This window comes from Eremothecium sinecaudum, chromosome VIII (assembly GCF_001548555.1).
Source record: "Eremothecium sinecaudum strain ATCC 58844 chromosome VIII, complete sequence".
In the NCBI taxonomy this organism is placed as follows: domain Eukaryota; kingdom Fungi; phylum Ascomycota; class Saccharomycetes; order Saccharomycetales; family Saccharomycetaceae; genus Eremothecium; species Eremothecium sinecaudum.
Genome location: NC_030899.1, coordinates 188,527 through 210,222, shown reverse-complemented (window position 1 = coordinate 210,222; position 21,696 = coordinate 188,527). Strand labels below are relative to the sequence as shown.

At 41.2% G+C, this 21,696-nt stretch overlaps 14 protein-coding genes across 14 annotated transcripts; 6 read left to right on the top strand and 8 right to left on the bottom strand.

The window, feature by feature from the left end:
• Positions 1–40: 40 nt before the first annotated feature.
• PHO85 (cyclin-dependent serine/threonine-protein kinase PHO85) lies at positions 41–1,021 on the bottom strand (the record flags this gene model as incomplete). The annotated part of the gene is made up of 2 exons (XM_018134165.1): positions 41–929; positions 1,005–1,021. The coding sequence occupies 2 exons, from the start codon at positions 1,019–1,021 to the stop codon at positions 41–43; spliced, it is 906 nt and encodes a 301-aa protein (XP_017989563.1).
• Positions 1,022–1,562: 541 nt separating this feature from the next.
• On the top strand, positions 1,563–3,155 carry TRM44 (tRNA (uracil) methyltransferase; the record flags this gene model as incomplete). Its single annotated transcript, XM_018134166.1, has 1 exon — positions 1,563–3,155. One exon carries the CDS (start codon positions 1,563–1,565, stop codon positions 3,153–3,155), a length of 1,593 nt encoding a protein of 530 aa, XP_017989562.1.
• A 104-nt stretch (positions 3,156–3,259) lies between these two features.
• SUV3 (ATP-dependent RNA helicase SUV3) lies at positions 3,260–5,575 on the top strand (the record flags this gene model as incomplete). Its single annotated transcript, XM_018134167.1, has 1 exon — positions 3,260–5,575. One exon carries the CDS (start codon positions 3,260–3,262, stop codon positions 5,573–5,575), a length of 2,316 nt encoding a protein of 771 aa, XP_017989561.1.
• A 64-nt stretch (positions 5,576–5,639) lies between these two features.
• Positions 5,640–7,082, bottom strand: PET494 (Pet494p; the record flags this gene model as incomplete). Its single annotated transcript, XM_018134168.1, has 1 exon — positions 5,640–7,082. The coding sequence occupies one exon, from the start codon at positions 7,080–7,082 to the stop codon at positions 5,640–5,642; it is 1,443 nt and encodes a 480-aa protein (XP_017989560.1).
• Positions 7,083–7,256: 174 nt separating this feature from the next.
• AW171_hschr84612 (uncharacterized protein) lies at positions 7,257–7,817 on the top strand (the record flags this gene model as incomplete). Its single annotated transcript, XM_018134169.1, has 1 exon — positions 7,257–7,817. The coding sequence occupies one exon, from the start codon at positions 7,257–7,259 to the stop codon at positions 7,815–7,817; it is 561 nt and encodes a 186-aa protein (XP_017989559.1).
• Positions 7,818–7,944: 127 nt separating this feature from the next.
• On the bottom strand, positions 7,945–9,840 carry ABP1 (Abp1p; the record flags this gene model as incomplete). Its single annotated transcript, XM_018134170.1, has 1 exon — positions 7,945–9,840. The coding sequence occupies one exon, from the start codon at positions 9,838–9,840 to the stop codon at positions 7,945–7,947; it is 1,896 nt and encodes a 631-aa protein (XP_017989558.1).
• A 269-nt stretch (positions 9,841–10,109) lies between these two features.
• AW171_hschr84610 (uncharacterized protein) lies at positions 10,110–10,574 on the top strand (the record flags this gene model as incomplete). Its single annotated transcript, XM_018134171.1, has 1 exon — positions 10,110–10,574. One exon carries the CDS (start codon positions 10,110–10,112, stop codon positions 10,572–10,574), a length of 465 nt encoding a protein of 154 aa, XP_017989557.1.
• Positions 10,575–10,607: 33 nt separating this feature from the next.
• CSM1 (Csm1p) lies at positions 10,608–11,153 on the bottom strand (the record flags this gene model as incomplete). The annotated part of the gene is made up of 1 exon (XM_018134172.1): positions 10,608–11,153. The coding sequence occupies one exon, from the start codon at positions 11,151–11,153 to the stop codon at positions 10,608–10,610; it is 546 nt and encodes a 181-aa protein (XP_017989556.1).
• Positions 11,154–11,542: 389 nt separating this feature from the next.
• On the top strand, positions 11,543–13,459 carry TUP1 (chromatin-silencing transcriptional regulator TUP1; the record flags this gene model as incomplete). Its single annotated transcript, XM_018134173.1, has 1 exon — positions 11,543–13,459. One exon carries the CDS (start codon positions 11,543–11,545, stop codon positions 13,457–13,459), a length of 1,917 nt encoding a protein of 638 aa, XP_017989555.1.
• A 464-nt stretch (positions 13,460–13,923) lies between these two features.
• On the bottom strand, positions 13,924–16,398 carry AW171_hschr84607 (HHL212Wp; the record flags this gene model as incomplete). Its single annotated transcript, XM_018134174.1, has 1 exon — positions 13,924–16,398. One exon carries the CDS (start codon positions 16,396–16,398, stop codon positions 13,924–13,926), a length of 2,475 nt encoding a protein of 824 aa, XP_017989554.1.
• Positions 16,399–17,188: 790 nt separating this feature from the next.
• On the bottom strand, positions 17,189–18,462 carry MVD1 (diphosphomevalonate decarboxylase MVD1; the record flags this gene model as incomplete). Its single annotated transcript, XM_018134175.1, has 2 exons — positions 17,189–18,352; positions 18,418–18,462. The coding sequence occupies 2 exons, from the start codon at positions 18,460–18,462 to the stop codon at positions 17,189–17,191; spliced, it is 1,209 nt and encodes a 402-aa protein (XP_017989553.1).
• Positions 18,463–18,646: 184 nt separating this feature from the next.
• Positions 18,647–19,729, top strand: COQ2 (4-hydroxybenzoate octaprenyltransferase; the record flags this gene model as incomplete). The annotated part of the gene is made up of 1 exon (XM_018134176.1): positions 18,647–19,729. One exon carries the CDS (start codon positions 18,647–18,649, stop codon positions 19,727–19,729), a length of 1,083 nt encoding a protein of 360 aa, XP_017989552.1.
• A 54-nt stretch (positions 19,730–19,783) lies between these two features.
• On the bottom strand, positions 19,784–20,551 carry MRX15 (Mrx15p; the record flags this gene model as incomplete). The annotated part of the gene is made up of 1 exon (XM_018134177.1): positions 19,784–20,551. One exon carries the CDS (start codon positions 20,549–20,551, stop codon positions 19,784–19,786), a length of 768 nt encoding a protein of 255 aa, XP_017989551.1.
• A 725-nt stretch (positions 20,552–21,276) lies between these two features.
• On the bottom strand, positions 21,277–21,657 carry AHC2 (Ahc2p; the record flags this gene model as incomplete). Its single annotated transcript, XM_018134178.1, has 1 exon — positions 21,277–21,657. The coding sequence occupies one exon, from the start codon at positions 21,655–21,657 to the stop codon at positions 21,277–21,279; it is 381 nt and encodes a 126-aa protein (XP_017989550.1).
• Between the last annotated feature and the right edge of the window lie 39 nt (positions 21,658–21,696).

The following is a 21,696-nucleotide window of genomic DNA, read 5'->3' as shown; positions in this document are numbered from 1 at the left end:
GCAGTATAATTGCATCTTTAACTACATAATGTTAATTATATTATCGATATTCATCGAACCATGGATGATTCAAAGCCTGCTGGGCACCGAGCCTCATCTCTGGGTTTAAATGTAGCAAATTGCGAGCAAGGTCGACAACCTGGTCGTCAATAACTTCCTTAGTGTTAGACTGGAGGAGCTGTTGAAGTGGTTTAGAAGGGTAGGAGGTGATTTGAGGGTTGTATTTAGGTAATTGGCTCACTCCAGGCCACGATTGTTCATCAGGAGTGCCCATCAGCTCAAAGATCAACTTCAACTGTTCTTCATCATTAGTTCCTGGGAATAAAGCCTTCCCCATAATCATCTCTGCTAGAATACAGCCACATGACCAGATATCAATAGATGTGCAATATGTTCTAGATCCCATTAAAACATCTGGAGCCCTGTACCAAAGAGTAACGACCTCGCTACTGAATGTATTCACAGGGATCCCAAAGGCACGAGCAAGCCCAAAGTCACCCAATTTCAATTGACCTTTATTGTTTATCAACAGATTTTGAGGCTTTAGATCACGATGTAAGATCTTATTGTCGTGACAAAACGCAACGCCTCTAACTAATTGCCACTGGAAGAACTTCACCAGGGACAGTTCCAGAGCCCTAGGCATCTCCCTATCCACCCTAGAGTCCATGAACTTCTTCAGGTCATTATCCATATATTCAAATACCAGTGTAAGCTTGTTTTCAGTATGTATAACATCGTACAGCCTGACAATATTCTCGTGCTTCAGCTCCTTCATTAAAGATATTTCCCGAATAGCGGTAGAAGGAGTACCTTCCTCGGAATCTAATTTAACTTCCTTCAAAGCAACATACTGCCCTGTAGTTCTGTTAAGCCCTTTATAGACAGTAGCATATGTACCATTTCCCAGCTTTTCCAGCTGTTTAAACCTTCAATGAGATGTTAGTCATACTGCATATTGTTTAATCTATTACAGATCTCTCCAAAAACCCAAAGTAACATACTGTGAGGTGCTTACCATTGGTATAAAGCAACAGCGGAGGGCAAATCAATCGTTCAGATGCTTCTTTATCGATTAATAGTGTATCAGTGTATCCTGTTCAAGCATTAAGATCTTCGCTAAAACCAGATCCGTAAGTAAGCCACAACGTACAAAGTGATATACATATAAAGGAATAAGGCCCTTGGCGTGGTTAATATCGGGTCTTGTCCTATTCAGGGTCTAAGTTGAGCTCTATGACCCATAATGGCGGCTTATTCTACGTTTCTGGGACCTTTTATGCTGTGTACTCAGCTAGGTCGACTATTACACCATCATTGATTGAGATCTAGAACTACTATTAGAGATGAAAGATTTATTACCATCCCAAAGAAATAAAGCAATGAATTGGGCTAGCTTTTTAATAAATGTAACTATGCTATTTTAGTATATTTTTAATTCTTTGGACGGAGTACGTAATTTCCGACCTCATCGCATTAAAAATTCGTGGTTCCTATAGCCAAGAACGCTTAATACAAACACCACATATGCTTTGAAAGAAGACGGTTATCAATCCAGATTAATGTTAGATTACTGTGTTAAGGAACCCAGTGTTCTGGGCCCAAAATGGGTGGCTGTTTATAGCACTAGTGAACAGGTACCCTTCCAGAAGGAGCATTTCGAAACGGCGATGAATAATGTGATAAAACATCCAAATGTCAATTCCACAGTGATCATGAGAGCAGATATTCTCATCAATAAGGAATATGATGTTTCAAGTTCAGATTTGGTGCGTAGTAAGTCCACCGACATCCCGGTCATAAATGACAGTAAAGTAATTACGGTAGATATTGATGATTTAAGACCAAGACAAGTTGACACTGAGCTGCAATTGACTACTAAGCATGAGATTGTGCGGAGACTCATACCAAGAAATCCGTATAAGGATCCGATTATAAACCAAACGTGCCTGGTTATGAACTCTAAAAGCGATAAAAACACATCGCTGATCGTATATGTCCCGCACTTTGACGATCCAGAGCTTTGTCCTTTCTATATCCCAAAAGTTGGGGCCGTAGGCATATTACTACATGCTGGAAGGCTTTCTGTACATTACTTACCGTTTCCAGGCGGTAGCTCTGAACTAGAAGATGAGGAAAGTCGAATGGTGAGAACTGCACGCAGATTACTCCATACTGCAGAGAGGCATTCTACAGGCTCAATGAATGGCTACAGAAAGAGAGTAGAACATGATGTGATTGTCGACAAGGTTTTGTTCCAGGATACCTATATTAAACTGAAAACCAAATACTCTAGGTGGCTCATCGACCACTGGGTAGAAAGCACAAATCCTGGTAAACACGTTTTCGAGGATATTGCAATTGCTGCATTTTTGATAGAGCTATGGAAGAAGATCTATGGGCCAGAGAACCCACAAGACAAGTTTGAATTCAGAGACTTAGGTTGTGGTAACGGTATCCTCTGCTACATCTTGATTATGGAGGGCTTTAAAGGCATGGGTATAGATGCAAGAAGACGGAAATCCTGGGAAATCTACTCCGAAGAAGTCAGTTACTGCCTTAAGGAACAAGTAATAGTGCCTTCAATCCTCCTACGGCCACATCCTGAAGTGAAGAAATTAAACCCAGCACTAGAGCATAATGGCGGTCTATTCCCCGTCTTGATACAAACCCCAAATATGCTCGCTCCAGTAAATATGCTCTACTCTTCCGCCGACTTGATAAACTCATCTCATGTCAATATTTGCGAGTTTCCAGAAAATACATTCATAATTGGCAACCATTCAGACGAACTAACCTGCTGGATTCCACTCCTAGGGTACCCATTTATGGTTATACCATGCTGTTCTCACAGCCTAAATGGATCCAAGGTAAGATTTAGATGTTCTAAAGCAACCGTGGCCAAGCATGGAAACAGTATGTATGCAGGTCTTGTAGAGCATGTTGACTACCTTGCCAGAGCTGTTGGGTGGGATGTAGAGAAAGAAATGCTGAGAATACCAAGTACGAGAAATGCTGCACTAGTGGGCTACCGAAACCATAATTTTCAGTTCCCATTTGGTAAGGTTTATGAGTTAATCATTCAAGATGGTGGTGCCGATGGATGGGTATCCAACACTATTGCTTTAATGAAGCAAGCATCTAGAAGTCATTAAGGCAATTTATGGTATTAGACAATTTATGGAACTAGACAATTTATGGAAAAATAGACAATAAAGGCATATATGTCTTCAACATATTAACAGTTAACAGTATATTTATGATAGTTTATAATTTGCGTTGTTCTTTCACTCTTGTAAGCGATTATTTCATTCATAGTATGGGACATGAAAAAAAAACCTCCGATGAGCTTAAATCTTCTACATCGTTAATAGTCAAACAAAGGTCGATGAGGAGAGGCGAGCGTTTTCTAATGCTGAGAAGGCCCTCATATTTACTACGTATATCTAGGTTTCCATGCACAGGAGGGCTTCGATTTAATTCACAGTCTCCGGCATTGCTTCCATTCCAGTCGTCAGCGTGGCTATTGGAACCGTCAGATAGAGAACAAAAGAAGTTCTTTCGAGTCATTTCATCTCGACAGCAATATCCAAAACTTTCAAAGCATCTAGCAGAATCTTTTACTAACTTTGTTTTCCGTTTAAATGAGGCCTTTGATAAGTTACGGCATGATGCATCCTTCACTAACATGCATAATACAAGCTTAGATGCTAGGAACCAAGCTTTAAATATACTTTTCGAAGAGATTATTAAACAGATAGAGAATTATGACTCAAGAGCTCCGTTTAAATTTTCATTAGACGAAGCAATACAACCTAGACGTGTTAGCAACCTCATCCAGCAACTGGTTAATATAAAACTTTTACATAACAGGCAATGGTCAGAAATTATTGGGATTGAAGAAGTTACGGAGAGTGCCATATTCGAATATATTTTGGAAAAACACCTAGGTCACATTTTATTCAATGAAGTCCTACCTAAAACGTTACCTTCCGTTAGTCTAGCGAATCGGCCATTAGACCTCAGTAATCCATCGACCTGGTATCCCAAAGCCCGAGAGTTAAAGCGTACAATAGTGATGCATTTGGGCCCTACGAACTCTGGAAAGACTTTTAATGCTCTTCAGAAACTGAAGCAATGTAATCGAGGGTACTATGCGGGGCCTCTGCGACTATTAGCTAGAGAGGCGTATGAAAGATTTAGAAAAGAAGGCCTCCGCTGTAATTTATCGACAGGAGAAGAAATGATAGATGACCTGGACTCTATGGGTAATAAGGCAGGCTTAACTTCAGGAACCATTGAAATGATTTCGCTAACGACTATGTATGACGTTGTGGTGCTGGACGAAATCCAAATGATGGGCGATACTGAGAGAGGTTGGGCTTGGACGAATGCACTGCTAGGGGCTAGAGCTAAAGAGATTCATGTTTGTGGAGAGGGAAGTGTGCTGCCGTTAATTCATAAAATTGCAGCTGTTACGGGAGATAATGTTGTTGTTAAGGAATATGAAAGATTAGGTGGGTTAGTTGTCGAGCCGAATCCAATAGCTCGTAACTTTAAAAACCTAAAACCTGGCGATTGCTTGATCGCCTTCTCTAAAAAGAGAATTCTAAAATATAAGCTGGAGATTGAAAGGACTACTAACTTCAAAGTGGCAGTTGTTTATGGATCACTTCCACCTGAAATTCGAGCCAAACAAGCCGCTATGTTCAACAGTGGCGAGTCAGAAATATTAGTGGCCTCAGATGCAATTGGTATGGGTTTAAATCTCTCTATTAAAAGGGTGATATTTCTCGAGAATAGCAAATTTAATGGAACTGAACAGCTTCCGTTAGAGATTCCAATAATCAAGCAAATAGCCGGACGGGCAGGCAGATTTAAAAGCGACAGCGGTGAAAAATCCATTGGGTATGTTTCCGCATTAGATCGGAGTATATTGAAAACTGTGAAGGATGCTCTTGCTACACCTACCACCTACTTAGAAACGGCTCGTATCTGGCCTCCAGATAATGTCGTCGAAAAATTAATGACTAAATATCCGACTGGTTATAAACTCTCCGCGCTGGTAGAACAGTTTGAAGAGAACCTGAAGACATCCAGCAATGCATTATTCTCATTGAGTGATATTTCAAAGAAAATCGAACTGCTGCAGGAGATTGAGTCTTCTGTAAAATTATCGGTATCTGACATGCTTAAATTAAGTTATGCTCCAGTCAAAAGGTCGAATCTTGTTTTGTCAACATTTTTGAAATTCTGCAAGACAGTTGCTAAAAAGGAATCTAGATCCATAATTGATTATTCGTTACCGTTATACAAGTTGAATCCAGAATACACTACAGATGACACCATGACGCTTGAAAATTACGAGGAGCTACATCAGATTATAGTACTCTTTATGTGGATGCACATCAGGTATCCTACTTATTTTATTGACATTGAGTCTGCGATAGACTTTGGCAACAACTGTGAATACATCTTGTTTCAAAAGCTCCTGCTCCTAAAAAGGGATCCATATATTAAGAAAAGTTTCCCTATAAAGTCACCCCGAACTTATAGATCTCAGAAAACCAACTAGATCACTTTCTGTTTGTAATTCATTAACGCATTTTGCATATAAAATATATACAAGTAAAATAATTCTAATCACCTAACGTGCGGGTAATCATTAAATATGCATCTTCATTCCGTGCTATAGATTGGAATGCCTCCATCTTTTTCAGTTCATGTACTTGGTTTGCTATGACTTCCTGTTCATCGTTGTTTGGCAGAAATATTCGAACAATACTTCCATTATTTATAAAGCAGTACCGTCGTACCATAGAAATTATTGACCTTATAGTTTCCTTTGCATTTGGACTATTAGTCTCATATACTGCCTTAATCAAGGTAAGAATCGAATCCAGTGATGCCGTGTAAATATTATGATTCTTATAATGCTTGAAAAATACCTCTCTGTACCGATCATCACGATTAAGTATTGTAGTAACATAATGTTCTAGTATTGGCCCATTACCGTTGACCATATTCACCATACTTCTGAAAACCTCTTCGGAATCGACGTCACCAGCGCTGACTAAGTATTTTCCATAATCAAGATACCATAAGTAGAGTAATTTCTTCTCGTCGGCGCTTTTGATACGATGCATTAGATTTATGAAGTGACCCGTTGTATCCATGGGATTCTCTTCCAGTAGCCTACAGATGCGCTTAAGATCAGTAGGAAAGCCCTGCGATGGAGGAAGTTTGAATTGCTGAGCTTTGTTCGAATTTATAAGAACAAACCTAAACTCATGTAACCATTTATAATAAAACCTTGCTATTGTAGTTTTACGTTCAAAATCGCTACCAATATGCAAAGCCTCAAGCGTAGCTTTATCCACCCTTTTTCGAAACCATCGCACCATTTGGTACCATGTTGTAAGATTTCTTTTCTGACTAGAGAGGTTACTGTTCACATATTTTGGATCTTGTAACACACTCTTATAGATATGGAAGGAGTAGATCAAGTAGAATATCGTCATCTTTAGAAACCGAGAAGTGCAACTTGAGCTTTCCACATGTTTCCAGTCCATAGGATTACGATATACGTTCCAAGGACGCACAATAGTGGTATGAGATTTAGCATTATCATCCTCAGATTTAGCGCTAAGATCCTCAGATTTAACATTAACATCAACAGATTTAGTCCCAGCACTAACAGAGTTTTCGCTTATCATAGTAGAAACCGACTTGAAGTCTTGAATATTATTACAGGCATCAGAAATATGCTTTGGAATTTCGTCATAGTAACCATCGTCGATCGGCAGTTCGCCTTCTGAATGGTTCATCGTATAACGATGCCTTGAATATGAAGACATCAGAGAATAGCAGTATAAACCAGACAAGGTAGCGACATTAGTAGTAACAAATAGCATATTACCAGGAGCATTCATGTATGCCCATAATGTCCTTTTTATTAATCTGCTTTTGGATGAAAAATGTCGGAAGCCAAATGGCCATAAAGTTTTACGAGGTGAAACCCGCCATTTATGCCTGGAGCCTTTATAGAGACGATTGGCTGTCCATCCATTGCAGAACAGCATGACTACTGCACTTAATTGGATTCGCAGGTATTAGGTTTAGACAATTAGGTATTAGAACTTATGCTTCATTGTCGACCTTATTACAAAATTTTTTTGAAAATTCATATTTAAAAGACATCGCATCCTCAGCATACATAAGGCTGTTAAATAGGCAAAATAAATTAGACCCCTAGTATGCTATACCTGGTTGCTAAGGCTTCATTAAGTGATAATATTAAGTGCTTTTATCCCAAGGACGACGAAGCTTCGCCAATAAACTATACATTTGAGCTAATTTGCACTTCTTGTAGGGAAACTCATGATTCATTGGTACGGATAAATTGCTTTGAAAAGCATTCAATGCCCGGTAGTAGAGGAGAGGCTTCTTTGGTTATGAAGTGCAACTTTTGTGGCAAAGAGTGCTCAATTAACTTGGAAAGAACTGAAGAGGTTTTATACAATACGTCTATACCTGACAATGAGGAAGATATTAAAAAAATGGTTTCAAATAGAAAAAAGTTGGGATTAAAAGGCCTTGATTCGAATTCCGCTGCATGGTTACAGATGGATTGTCGCGGTTGTGAGGTAACTAAGTTTGAAACTGCCGATGCAGTGTTCCAGGTTGAATTGGCATCTGGTAAAAGTATGGAATGTGTATTTGAAGACGGTGAAAATGAATGGTATGATTATGATGATGATGCAGGGGAAGAAGTTTCAGTAGTTGATGTAAAGTTTATAACTGTGAAGGGTAAATAGGTGGGGAAATAAAATAACGAGTTGATTTATAGGTTGCACATTCGTGGTGCCTTGACGTACTTTAGGAACTTTCTCGCATATATAAACGATATTAGTAAATGAGATCTAATGTTAAAAACAAAGACGGTCAATCTTGTAACTCAACGTAGTTGCGTGGAAACAAGCCCTTTTCGCCGGTCTTTTTCAACTGGCCTAGCCACCAATCTTCATCAACGAATTCGATGTTAATTATCAAGTCTCCTTCCTCAAAAGTTAATTCGTTGTCTTCAGCAGCCTCATAGTCGTATTCAGCAATAGCAGATGGGGTTTGTTCTTCTTTAGAAGGCTCAGAGGCATTTCTAGAAGCTGGCGGAGGAGGTCTAGCTCTTAAAGGTAGAGCAGGAGAGTTTTCGGTGGCCGAAGCTGATTCCTGCTGTTCTGTAAACGAACCATGTTCTGATAATTCCACAGATTGCTTTTCGTCGTCGTCGTCGTCGTCGTCGTCATCGTGGTCTTCTTCTTCTTCTTCTTCTTCTTCTTCTTCTTCTTCTTCTTCTTTTTCAGAGTCTTCCTTTTGTTCCTGGTCTTTGCTTTCTTCTTCACCTCTATCAGAATCCTCTGAGTCACTAGACGAATGATCTTGCGAATCTTTCTTTGGTGAAGTGGACGGTCTAGGAGGCAAAGGTGGTTGCGGAGAATCATCAGTAGCGCTGTCAGATGGGGTTGAGACAGGGATCAAACCTGGAAGAGCCCTGCCAAACTTTGTATGGCTAGAAGAAGTCTTGGTGGACTTATCATCAACTGATATCGGAGAAGGTTCTGAGAATTGCTTAGGAGTAATAATAGTGGGCTCGAAGTCCGCACCCTTATGGCCAAATTTTGATTCCGGTATTTTCGTAGCCGGCCGTTTCGCACCGCTATCTTGTTCTGTCTCTTCCGCCTTGTTAGAGGCATCTGAAGCTTCCCTATCAGGTGATTGAGACGCGCGCTCAGAGTTATTTAAGCCCTTAGATTTAGTACCAAGGACCTGACTATACTCATATTCGCGCTTCTGCTTTGATTCTGCGCGCAGCTTGGCAATATCCTCTGATGCATTAACCTTATTACTACTGCGTTCAGATTTCGTCACCTCTGACTTGTTTGACGAATATAAACCAGGATAACTTTTTGAACTTTCTTCTTCAATGACTTTTTGGAGGTCTACCTTACCAACAGGTTTCCAGGAAGATTTGTTAGGTTCTAAAGGTTGCTTTTCAAAATCGCGTTCCTTTAACTCCGGTTCATTCCAACCATCGTTTTGAGTATCCTCCTGAGTGGCGGGGGTTGACTTGGCAGGAGATGCTGCAACAGAAGATTCCTTCTCAGGTTTGGTGCTGCTACTCTTGCTGCTATTCTTGCTACTGCTCTTACTGCTATTCTTGCTACTGCTATCGCTAGTGTCGCTGATCTTGGCTTTTTCCTTTTCACTCACGGTGTTAGAATTAGCAGTAGCTCTTGGTGTAACAAAAGGCTTTGGCACGTCACCCGGACGGGGTTTAGGTGCAGTGGCAGGTTCTGGCTTGGGTATAGATGTGGTTTTCGTAGGACGGGGTAAAGAGTCATATTGCTGAAAAGAATAACGCGCCCCTGCTGCATTGCTAATCTTCATTAACAACTCCCGTTCGTGTAAATCATCATCATCCCTAGCAGTTACTTGCACATGATACCCACGCAATACATTATTCGCAACTATAGCAAAGTTGCTTGCAAATGAAGCCTTAAACCTCAATGGTGACGAATCAGGGCACCACCCCACTAATAAAAGTTTGTGGACGTCCGAACCTGGTGGGGATACGCGTGCTAGCCCATACTGTACCTTATGCTCTTCAAAACTTTTCAAAAACTTCCGGAACTCACTCCCAGTATATTCTGGTGCATATGACTTGTTTTCTGTAGGTGTCAAAATCAACCATGTTAAATCAGGATTTGTACCCTTAACAACCTCCAAGTAAACACGCTCGATCTCGGCCGAGTGTGTAGTTACGTCGATCGGTTCCAAAGCCATCCTAAATAATTCTATACTCTCTGATCAACACTAGCTTCGGTCTGACCACTGTTGTACAATAGGTAGGGGTAGCTTGTTGTGTTTTAGGTTAACATGTTTGCCTCCTTTACCTCGTAGAAAGTGCTATTTGATTTTGACAGAGATTAGAAAAGTACCTGCCTTAAAATTTTATTGTAGATCACGTGATATAGTTGATCGTTGAAAATATAACTGCGATGAGATGAGCTGACAGTGAAATAACATTTCGAGCAAACCCAGGACCAAACACGATGGTTACCTTTAACTGTGAAGTATGCAACGCGACGGTTCCAAAGAAGAATACTGAAAAGCATTATTATCGCTGCCCAGACGCGTATTTTACATGTATTGACTGTAGCACCACATTCGATGATGGTGTAAGCTATAAAAAGCATACACAGTGCATTACTGAGGATGAAAAGTACCAAAAGGCATTATATAAGGGCAAGAAGGCCAAAAATCAACAGCAAGAGGAGAAGCCCAAGCCTAAAAAGACTGAAACGTCTGAAAAGCCGGAAAAGTCTATAAAACCTGCAAAGTCTGCTAAGAACACTGAGAAGGCATCTTCCGCTCCGGCCAAGAAAAGCCCATTAGTCCCAGGAACTTCTCTTTACAAGGTCCTCAAGGGTATGAAGAGCAAGCAAGATAAGAAGGAGCTTCTCAAGCGCCTCGAAGTCACCAGCGAGGGCTCCATTATACTTACAGACTCAAAATAATCACAACCTAATACACGTATCTATTCTTTATAATTAGGCCTCAGGAGCGCTGCTCTTACCTAAACACCTAGACAACTTGTTGTAAAACTGATTTAGCGACCCAAGCGGGAAGCTGAGGGTGTCGAACATGTATCCTGGCAGCTTCGCTTGAAGGGCTTTCAGCTCTGACGCGCTCCGTCGCTTCAATAATGGTATATACACGACCTCTGTATCCTGAGTCTCTGCGTTCTTAACAAATCCCAACTTATAGTCCATAACACCATTCTTACTCCCTTGGGACGTATCAAACCACAGCCCAGTGTCGTCTTCATATAGCTTATGAACGCGTACCCCACACAGGTGCTCGAACAGATCTTTAGTAATTTCAACTTCCTCACCAGCTTTTTCCCTTCTCTCGCCTTCCCTCTTAGCATCTTGCTGTAATCGCTTCACCTCTTCTCTTAACGATTGCAGCTCCTCATCCTTGTTTATCACTTGTTGGCTCAATAAGGTATTCTCCCGAACGATCTTGCTCACTGCAAGGTCTGCATTATCCAACCTTTGCTGCACAGCTTGCTTATATCTACTGAGAGGGTCCATATCGTTTACCAGAGCCGCTAAGAAGCCCCAATTCCTCGATATCTAGGCTATATCTGCTTTGTTCTCGGGCATTATATCGTGTTAAAGCAGATTCTGTTCACGTGAGGTCCTAATTTTACATCGGTTACCCGGTGTTATCTTGTTTAGGCAAACTACCTTATTTCCTGGCAAATTGTATTCAAATATCACAATAGTAGTCAGTTAACACAGGATACGATCGATATTAAGCGAGAGGCTAGGTTTTGAGCTTGTTAATGGTGTATCTGTCGAAATTTAAGACTCAAATTTAGAAATTAGAGGTAATTTTAAAGAGTTGTTGATTTTTTTTTGTAAGGACTGGTATATTTGAAAATACGAAGGTGATAAGCTGTAGAAAGTATCTTTAAAAGATGTCAAGTTCAGTTACAGCTTCTCAAGCAAAAGTGAGTGAATTGCTAGAAGCAATTAGACAGGAGTTTAATAATGTCTCTCAGGAAGCGACAAGTTTTCGCTTACAAAACCAAAAAGATTACGATTATAAGATCAACAGACAATTGGCGGAGATGCAGCAGATTCGCAACACGGTCTATGAGTTGGAATTGACTCACCGTAAGATGAAGGATGCTTATGAAGAGGAGATCAGTCGGCTGAAAGTGGAAGTTGAACAACGTGACCGGCAATTAGCACAGTATGCACAAGGGTCCAACGTACCAATTCCACAAGCCACTGGGGCAGCTCCGGGAGTGAGCGTATCTCCTGCCCCAGCACTAACAGTGATTGGAGGCGGTGCAGCTGCGACCTCGAGTACTTTGCCATCTATTGGTGAGGGCATCGGAAGGTCGACTGTGCTGCCAAAGGCGACGAACATTTCTTCTCCACAGAATCCTCAAGCCGTTCCTGTTCGGATGCCTCCACATGCAGGTTCAGGAACCAGTGGCGCACCACTTGGGGCACAACAACACCTTCGCCAACCCTTAGCTACCGTTGTGCCACCAGGAGGGCAGGCTGCGGTTCCTGTCGATCCTCAGGGACAACCAGAACAGCAGGCGGCTACTGGACTAGTTCAGCGGCAGGAAGTTTCTCCAGAACATTATTTGGTGCCATATGACCATAGGTTCATCCATGCTAAGCCTATCCCACCATTCCTTGTCGACTTGGATGCGGATCTAGTTCCTGCGCACTTGAAAAAACAAACACCTGACTACTACGTCTTGTACAATCCAGCTCTACCTCGCGATATGGACGTTGATCTACACAATTCTTTGGACCACTCCAGTGTGGTTTGTTGTGTTCGGTTCAGTAACGACGGAGAGTACTTAGCCACAGGGTGTAACAAGACAACTCAAGTTTACAGGGTGTCTACAGGTGAACTAGTTGCCAGGTTGTCCGATGATACTGTTAATTCTGATAGTACTGATGCTGCTAGTGGCCCTGCAAGTGGCGAGCCTGCTGAAGCCAACGCGGACAATTCTGCGAAGATCCAGACTGGTTCCTCTTCCGATTTGTATATCCGCTCTGTGTGTTTTTCACCCGGTGGTAAGTATTTGGCCACTGGTGCTGAAGACAAATTAATCCGTATTTGGGACCTTTCTACCAAGAAGATCTTGATGACCTTACAAGGTCATGAACAGGATATCTACTCTTTAGATTATTTCCCATCTGGTGATAAACTTGTCTCGGGTTCTGGCGACAGAACCGTTAGGATCTGGGACTTAAGGACTGGACAGTGTTCTTTGACTTTATCTATAGAAGATGGTGTTACTACTGTTGCAGTATCACCTGGCGACGGCAAATATATTGCTGCTGGTTCTTTAGACCGTACTGTGCGTGTGTGGGATTCGGAGACAGGGTTTTTGGTGGAACGTCTAGATTCAGAAAATGAATTGAGCACAGGACACAAGGACTCCGTGTATAGCGTGGTATTTACCAGAGATGGAAGAGGTGTTGTCAGTGGCTCCTTGGATAGATCTGTAAAATTGTGGGACCTAGGCGGACTCAATGGCCAAAAATCTCATGCAACATGTGAGGTGACATATACTGGTCACAAGGACTTTGTATTATCTGTTGCAACCACTCAAAACGATGAATACATACTCTCCGGTTCAAAGGACCGTGGTGTATTATTCTGGGATACTAATACCGGTAACCCTCTACTGATGTTACAAGGTCATCGTAATTCCGTTATTTCCGTAGCTGCTGTGAATAGCTTCCCACTAGGACCAGATGTTGGTGTATTTGCCACAGGTAGTGGTGATTGCAAAGCAAGAATTTGGAAGTACACCAAGAAATCCGCATCAAGCGGCAAAGTTCAAGAGGTAAAGGAATGAATATAACTATTTGTAAAAATTGACAATTCTCTCGATGTTATGATTACCAAGGATTTTACAATTCAAGCGATACACATGGCATTGACAATTAAAAATAGAAGGAAAAGTACAGGCCGTATATGAGTTTCGAAACGAAACTGGTCGATTTACTGTGCATTTGAATATATAAATATATTCTACATTTCTAGTAAAGAAAGCAAAACAGTTCGCGGATGTGGTACGCTATTGAGAATCTACATGGCACTACAATTAAATAATCTCCTTCAAAAGAATAAGTTTAAATAATAAGAAATTGAAAAGTATAGTAAGTTTATTATGTGATATTCGTAGAGATACTGATTTTAATAAGTATTAAAGCTTTAAAATGTATTAAGTCCTTTCAGTTCGGGGAAATAAGCATTATATATGGATATAATTAAAAAATGTTAAAAAACAGGAAAAAAAAATTCATTAAATTTAAAGGATCAGTTTTCTTCATCTTGTGACTCATTAACTTTGAATAAATTAGAAAATTGGTTAAATGGTCCATTTGATGTTGTTACCCAATCATCAATTTCTGTGTCGAAGTTAGTCCAAACCTGGTCCATTACTGATTTCATAATTTGTTGATCGAAGCCTGGCGTTAAGTACATACTTTGAGAATAAACAGAATTTGGTACATTACCAAATTGTGTAGGCTGCGATGGCTCTGGTAGTCTTGGTCGCGATTCATATAGCGCTGGGTGAGTGGGAATACTTGCCTGTTTTGAGATGTCTAAACCGACGTAGGGTCTATTATTCCCGGTGAATTGTTTGCCCTGATTGCTTTGTTCCGAATGGTACATTAATACTGGGTAAGCATGCCCTGGTGGAGTTTGCATGTTTTGGTATTGTTGCGAGACATTTCGCTGCTGTTGATCTTGTTGTACGTTTTTGGAGTTCGATGTAGAATATGTGCCAGTGGGTTGGTTCCTCATGCTTGTAAACATAGTATCCTGACTTTCAAATGCACCTTGCAACACTACCTTGCAAATACGCTCTAAGGAAGTCATCACTACGAAGGGATAAGTTCGCTTTAATACAGACAAAAGTTTGGCGCTTGCTCCAGACAAAAAATCATCGAATAATTTGTCTATCTCTGCAGCCGCCGCTGGTATACTCACATGGTGATCGTCAGGCACTTCAAGGCTTTTGATGTCTAAGTCAAAAGTTTCCGAAACTGGTACATCTGGAATACCGTTTCGTTCACTGTAGACATCACCGCATGTATGAAGGTCGAAAAGCAGTGTATAATATTCTGCAATTGACCTAGGGGACATTTTCGCCATAAGCGATATTCCCTGGTGCAAATGAATAAGGGGAAGTTTAGTAGGGTTGGCAACACGTTCAGGATAATAAACCGAATCTAAATCAAAATACCTCTGTATTACTACCATGGTTAATTTAATAGTGAACAGGATGTACTGTAATATAGTGGCGAAGATTACCGGTGAACGATCATCGTTAATTATTAAATTAACCATTGCTAGATGAAACATTGTGGACATGAAAAACATAAGTGATTCAAGTTCCATATATTCTTGGCCAGTAAGATTTTGGCCATCAAGGTAAAATGACAATGACTTGTAATTGCGTCGCACAAACTCACGTATCTCTTCTATCAGTGCTTTAAGGTCCGGTGTTCCAACCGGCGAATATATCCGATTCAATATAGATCTAAATTTGACAATGACTTCCTTCAGGAAATATAAACTACCAGTGTTCCGATCCAAAATTGATTCTGAAGTAACAAATTTTTCGGATATATGGAGAGGAACACCCATGGAAAGCGAAACCTCGACATCAATAAATAAAACCCAATGCCACAGATTCTCCAGATACAATATTCTGTCCTTATAGACCGGGTGGTTTTTGTACAGATCGTTAATATCCTTGTGAAACCCCATGTGTATTGCGGTTGTAATTGCTTCCTCCGCAAAAAATACCGTATGAATACAATCGCCTCCATTCTTCCCAAACAGATTCCTATAGTAGAATCTCAAGACGAAGAACTCCACACGCTCCACATAAAATACTTTACCGTTGAAAGAAGTAGAAAGGTACTTAATGAATAGCTCAACATCGAGCGGAACATGATTACCAAAGTGAATTATACATAGTAGGACAACAATAACTCCCACCGTATAGTAATTTTTCTTGCCTGTAGGTATTAAACGTATTATGGGAGACTCGCCTGTCAGGAGATCATTCGTACCCTTCATGAAACACGTGTAAAAATCCTGCATCACTTTGTCCCTGTCCAAAAAGGAAAGGTTACGATAGAAAGGGGACTTAAACGCCAAATTCAATGCCCGCTCTACTACTTCATAGCTTGGCAGGCACAAACACAATGCTTCTAATATAGATCTCGCGTTACCAGTGAGTATTGGCGTTTCTATCATGTCCAGCTCTGACATGGCAGAGTACTGATTTGCCTTTTTCCAAGTAGACCTCGTCTTTCGCAGATACTTCCAGATTGAAGTGAAATACTTATAAAATCGCGGGCTTACGGAAGCAACAACAGCTCGATATGACGTTGGACCGTAGAAAATTGTCCTCCCCTGTTTTTCAATAACGAGATGAAACCGCGAAAGTTTGTTTAGGGGGTCCACAGTTTCGCCCTTCTCTTGCTGTTGAGGATACATTAGCGGCGTCAGTTCACTCTTCATTCTAGCCAGCTCTGTTTCCAATTGATCAATCCGTATCAGTAGCTCAACGTTCGGTGTTGAACTGAAAAGCTCCCGCGAATTCACATCGTGTGTGAATTCCGACAAATAGACGCATTCCGGAAGACCCTTGGCAATGCATGTAGAACACTTAGGTCGAGCCTTGTCACACTTAACCCTCCGCTTCCTACAAAACACGCAGGATTTGCTAACTTTTCTCCTAGTTTTGACCACCTTCCCATCCGGTTCAACCATGTTCTCTGCTTTTGCCAACTATCTTGACTCGAAAATCGCTAGTTGTTTATACTTTACTCTTAAAACCCCTTTAACTTTCTGTATTGTTATAAACCCGGGACCAAAACCTGATGGAAAAATTAAATTGTTTAATCTCCTCGAGGCCTGATCTCAGCATGCCTTTGAAAGAACATTAGCGATCGTAATTTTTTTCTTCCCGACGTTTCATATCTACCTCCATGGCAAAGGCACCAAAGAAAATATAGCAGTACGCCTTAGGGGACGAAAATGTAGCCACAATTACGCAATCCTCGCTGTCGTAACAACCCGAACCTATAAATCAACCTTTTTCTTGCAGTTAAACACCCGATCCGTACTCGTGTTCCCCATACATGTGCGACCCCGTAGGAACTGTCACGCATTGAACCACGTGATAATCACGTGATTATATCCGGTATCTGCAAAACTTACGCGGCTAGCTGCTCGCTCGGCCTTCCGATGTCTCGGCATGCTACCCCTGCAGTAGTTAATTAGCCTCGATATGGGGAAAAACATAGCCCGGATATCAGCCCCGTAACAAGGACAAATATGACCTCAATATATATAAGATCATTAAAAGACTTTTTTCATCACAAAATGGGCGATGATCTTGTCCAATAAAAATATACCGGGCTTATGTTATCTGTACCACGCTTATCGCATATTACAAGGATATATCCAATATAATTATAGCTCGCATTTGAGCGGCAAGAAAATTTTTTTTTTTAAAAAAAAAGCTGATAGCAGTTAAATAACTGTTTTGTTTCTAGCATTATTCGACTATTGGTAGGCCTGTTAAATCATTGATTAATGACTCGGAGGTTTCTTGTGGCCCTGCCCCGACTTTCGTCAAAATTACTCTTGTAATATACTCATTGAGTCCCGCGTCGACCATTTTAGAAATGTTGTCGTCTAATTGGCTCTTGATCTCGTTGTATTGCTCAATAAGGAAGTTTTGTTTTTGTGGCGTTAATTTACTTTCCCAGCCGCTATTGTTTCCGAATATTTTGTATAAAATAGTAAACAGCTTATCTTCGTTCTCTTTCAAGTAATACAAGACGGCGTTTGGGCCGGCGTCGTAGGTATACGCTACAATGGTTTCATTGTAAAACTGGTTAATTTCATGGCATAGTTTAACAATCTTTCTTGATGTGTCGTTCATGTAGAAAATGGGCGGGTAGGAATCTAAACATGTCGCGTGGAAACTGTTCGAGTCCTTCATGGTTAGATCTGCAAATGCTGCAAAGTCCTTATTTAAGATTGCAGTTTTCATTTCTTGGAATCGTTTAGGAACAACATTGTGAATTCTGTGTTGAAATAGCTCGGATGTAGCAACCGTAGCTTGCATACCACTTGTCGATGGCGTATCTTTCTTATCAGCACTAACAACAAGTACGATTGCCTTGATATCCGGCCAGTGGTCAACATCTGCAATCTGCACAGCTTTACTGTCGGAGCCGTCGGTGTTAGACCCCATTTCCCAAGCTACGTAACCGCCAAATAGTGATCTACATGCGGATCCAGAGCCCTTACGGGCAATTTTAGATAGTTCTGATGCGTCTTGTGGAAGCTTGTATAGTTTAGCAATGGACATAATTAGGGCGGCAAAACCGGCAGCGGAGGAGGCGAGGCCGGCAGCGGTTGGGAAATTGTTCTCGGACACGATGTGAAGCTTCCACTTTGAAAATGGGGGAAGTGAGGGATCGGCTTCTTCGAGCTGCTTTCTGAGGTCGCGAAGGTCTTTCAAGCAGCTCTGGGTTCTTGGGTTTTGGAGGGATTCTTCCTTGCCATTTAACCATAGTTTATCTTCTGGGAATTCTTCGCTGGTGGCAGCAGTAGTGAGTGTGCGAAGGTCGTCTTGAGCAAGCGTGACGGAAATCGAGCTGTTCGTAGGAAGGTTTAAGGCTGTATCTCTCTTTCCCCAGTACTTGAGGGTCTAAAAGGTGCGCGTTAGTAAAGAACACATAACTGATGAGGTGGTATGTAAAAAAAACAACATACAGCAATGTTAACTGGTGCGGTAGTAGACGCAATATGAATTGACATTTCGATGCTGCTATTAATCTCTTTGTTCGAGCTTACCGTATACCAGTAGAGGGGAGGTAGAGAATCAATTTCTTCTGTCCTTTTAGCAACGGCGAAAAATTTCCGGCATTCACACTCGTGGGTGTTACTCAGGCCGCACTAAACAGAAAGGGAAGTCTATTTCTGCTATATTAGTATTTCGAAAATGTTCCTAAAGTGTGGTCTAGCCTGGAGATTACCACTTGGATCTCGCGTACCATGTAAAAGGTTTATTAGCTACACATTTCCTCGTCCAAATTCTAAGCTTGCACATCCGAAGGAACTATTTACTGAAGAGGGTAGAGCGAAGGCTCGCGAGGAGCGAATAAAGGGTTTAGGCCCATATGTCTCCAAGCTTCCAGAGAAATTGATACCCTATGCTGAATTGATGCGGTTAGAAAAGCCTGTCGGGACATGGCTATTGTATATGCCCTGCACGTGGTCTATAACAGTAGCTGCTATGCAGACAGGAGCGCCAATAACCTCTACGCTAACAATGTTGGGTCTTTTTGGAGCTGGTGCAATTTTTGCGAGAGGTGCTGGTTGTACCATTAATGATTTATTGGATAGGAACTTAGATAACAAGGTAATTAGATCCGTCGAGCGCCCACTCGCAAGTGGCCGTGTTACACCAACCCAGGCTAAGATATTTTTTGTATTTCAAACGGCATTGAGTGCTGGAGTGCTGCTCATGCTCCCGTCCAGTTGTTTCTGGCTGGGATTTGCATCTTTCCCAATTGTTTGCACTTATCCATTATTTAAGAGGTTCACGTACTACCCGCAAGTTGCCCTCTCATCGTGTTTTGCATGGGGCGCATTATTGGGCTTCCCCGCTATGGGAGTCATGGATGTCCCTACCATGATTCCACTGTACTTAAGCAGTTTCCTCTGGTGTATGACTTATGACACGATATACGCACACCAGGATAAGGTTTTCGATAAGTCTGCAGGGATCAAATCCACTGCATTGAAGTGGGGCAAGCACTCGAAAAAAATTATGCAAGGAATGTCTGTTGCACAAGTGGGAATGCTGTATTTGGCTGCCTTTAATGGTGGCTTCTTAGCAGGACCAGGTTTCATTGCCGGTTCCGCGATATTCACTTACAGATTGTTCAATATGATCAGGAAAGTCAATTTGAACGATCCAAAGGACTGTTGGAGAGCATTTTTAAGTAACATTAACTCAGGGCTATACTTAACAGCTGCGCTGTTTTTTGACTTCTTACTGGGGAGCTTTGGGCTAATTTAAACTTAATGGAGGAGTTTTACTAAAATAATTAACTTTAGCAGACTATTCTAATGTCTATTTCTGCCTAACTATATCCCTACTGTCAAAACCGTTGACTTTGGCTCTGGCACTTGTTTTTTTTATGATTTCTTCAGCGGACGTTGAGTGTCTAATTTTAACGGTGGCCGACTCACCATTAGATTTAGAATTGTCTGTCGGAGTTCGTCTAAATAACAAATCAAAAATTCGTCCATCATTTTTCCAGATATCAGCTGATCTATTGAAGATATAAAGACCCTTTAACGTAGGTTTCGTGCTGTCGGTGACGAAGAAGAAAAAAGAAGAACGGTCCTCCATTCCATTCTTTCCAACACCAGTATAGATTTTCGATTTACTTGTAAGATTTTCCATAACTGCTACTTCTTTAATCTCTCTTCCTAAAGCTGAAAATCTAGTCATTTCAAACTTAGCAGGGGAACCCGGTATGTAAGATATGTTGGTTAGAATTCTTGACTTTAAATATATAGCTGAAACAGATAACGCTAGCGGAATTGTAACCATTAATGAACTTAGACCCAATCTACCTGCTAATAGTAATGAAGGCTCCTTATACCATGGTTTCTCTTCAGTTAGTGCTTTTTCCTTTTCCTCATCAAATAAATTCAGCGTCGATGAAATGGACCAGTCTGCGAACGAAAGACCGTACCCTAGAAAGGTGACAGATAAAATCCATGTTCCAAACTTTACCAGCCTCCCAGGACGGTAAGAGTAGATAAGTTGCGGAACACGGCTCGATGCTAACTTAGCTATCTTGTCTGTTACTGGGTACATCATGCTCGTCATCGTCGATCGTTGCAGTATTGAGTTACTGGTTTTCACTGCATAAAAAAATCATCGTATTATATTTACTTGCTACATGAGAATCTCGACATTGAAAAATTATTTTGAATATCAGCATTAGACTAAGTAATCCGGTCTGGCGTAGATCTTCAGTTTTGCGTTTCTAATATGAACTTGGACCTCTGCATGATGCATTGATCTGTAATATCGTTTTATAATTAGGAGATAGCTGGTAGTAATGCTGAAGCTTCAAACCAATAAAGTTGGCCCTTCTTTAAATTGGATGTCTTTAAAACCTTTCTTATTATCACTTGTGCGTAGTTTTAACACTGTGTTGAAGACCTGATTCGATTCTGGTCAATGTATTCCTGGCTCCAACGGCCATAATGGAGATGACATCTCATCGCTAAAGCCTTGCACTGACGCACTTGAGCTAGAAACGCACTCCTAGGAGCTAAGTTCACAGTTATATGGAGAACTATCCCTCAAAAAAATATGTTCAAATAAGTATCCTAATCTACTAAATACATGATACGAGGCTTCCAACCTCTCCCCGCAACCATTACGTGGCGTTGCAGGGTGGTACCGCAAAAGACATACTACTTCTGCCTTGATACAATTAGCAATTTACAGCCTCTAGAGTAATATAACAACTTTGTCGTTACACATAAATACACGAAACGTGCTACCGCCGAGGATTTCCACATAAATCCATATCCAAAATCATTTTAATCATTAAATGCCCAACCGCAGTCGGCGCCAAGACCCTCCATATGGTTCTCTATCAAGTATTCCTCCACATCCAGTCCAAACTTACGCCAGTTTATCCTTGGGGTTGGAGGCTTCCGCTGCGTATGCCGCTCTAACATAAAAATCTCCTGCAACAAAGGCCCGTTGTTCATTAACACATCAACAAATTCCTGGTAGTTCCTTGTTTTGTCTAGCAGCTGGTATAGCTGTTGCATCTGTTTTGACAGGTACTTCATCTCGGGTAGCCGCCGTTCTACATGATTCTTAGCTTGCTGCAGCACCATATAGTCACGGTTTTCCTCCAAAGGTTCCTTCTGAAACCGCTTCACAGCTTCTAGTACCCCATTAGGTGTAGACATGTATGTTATCAATACTAGACAGTGGGTATACCTTGATTT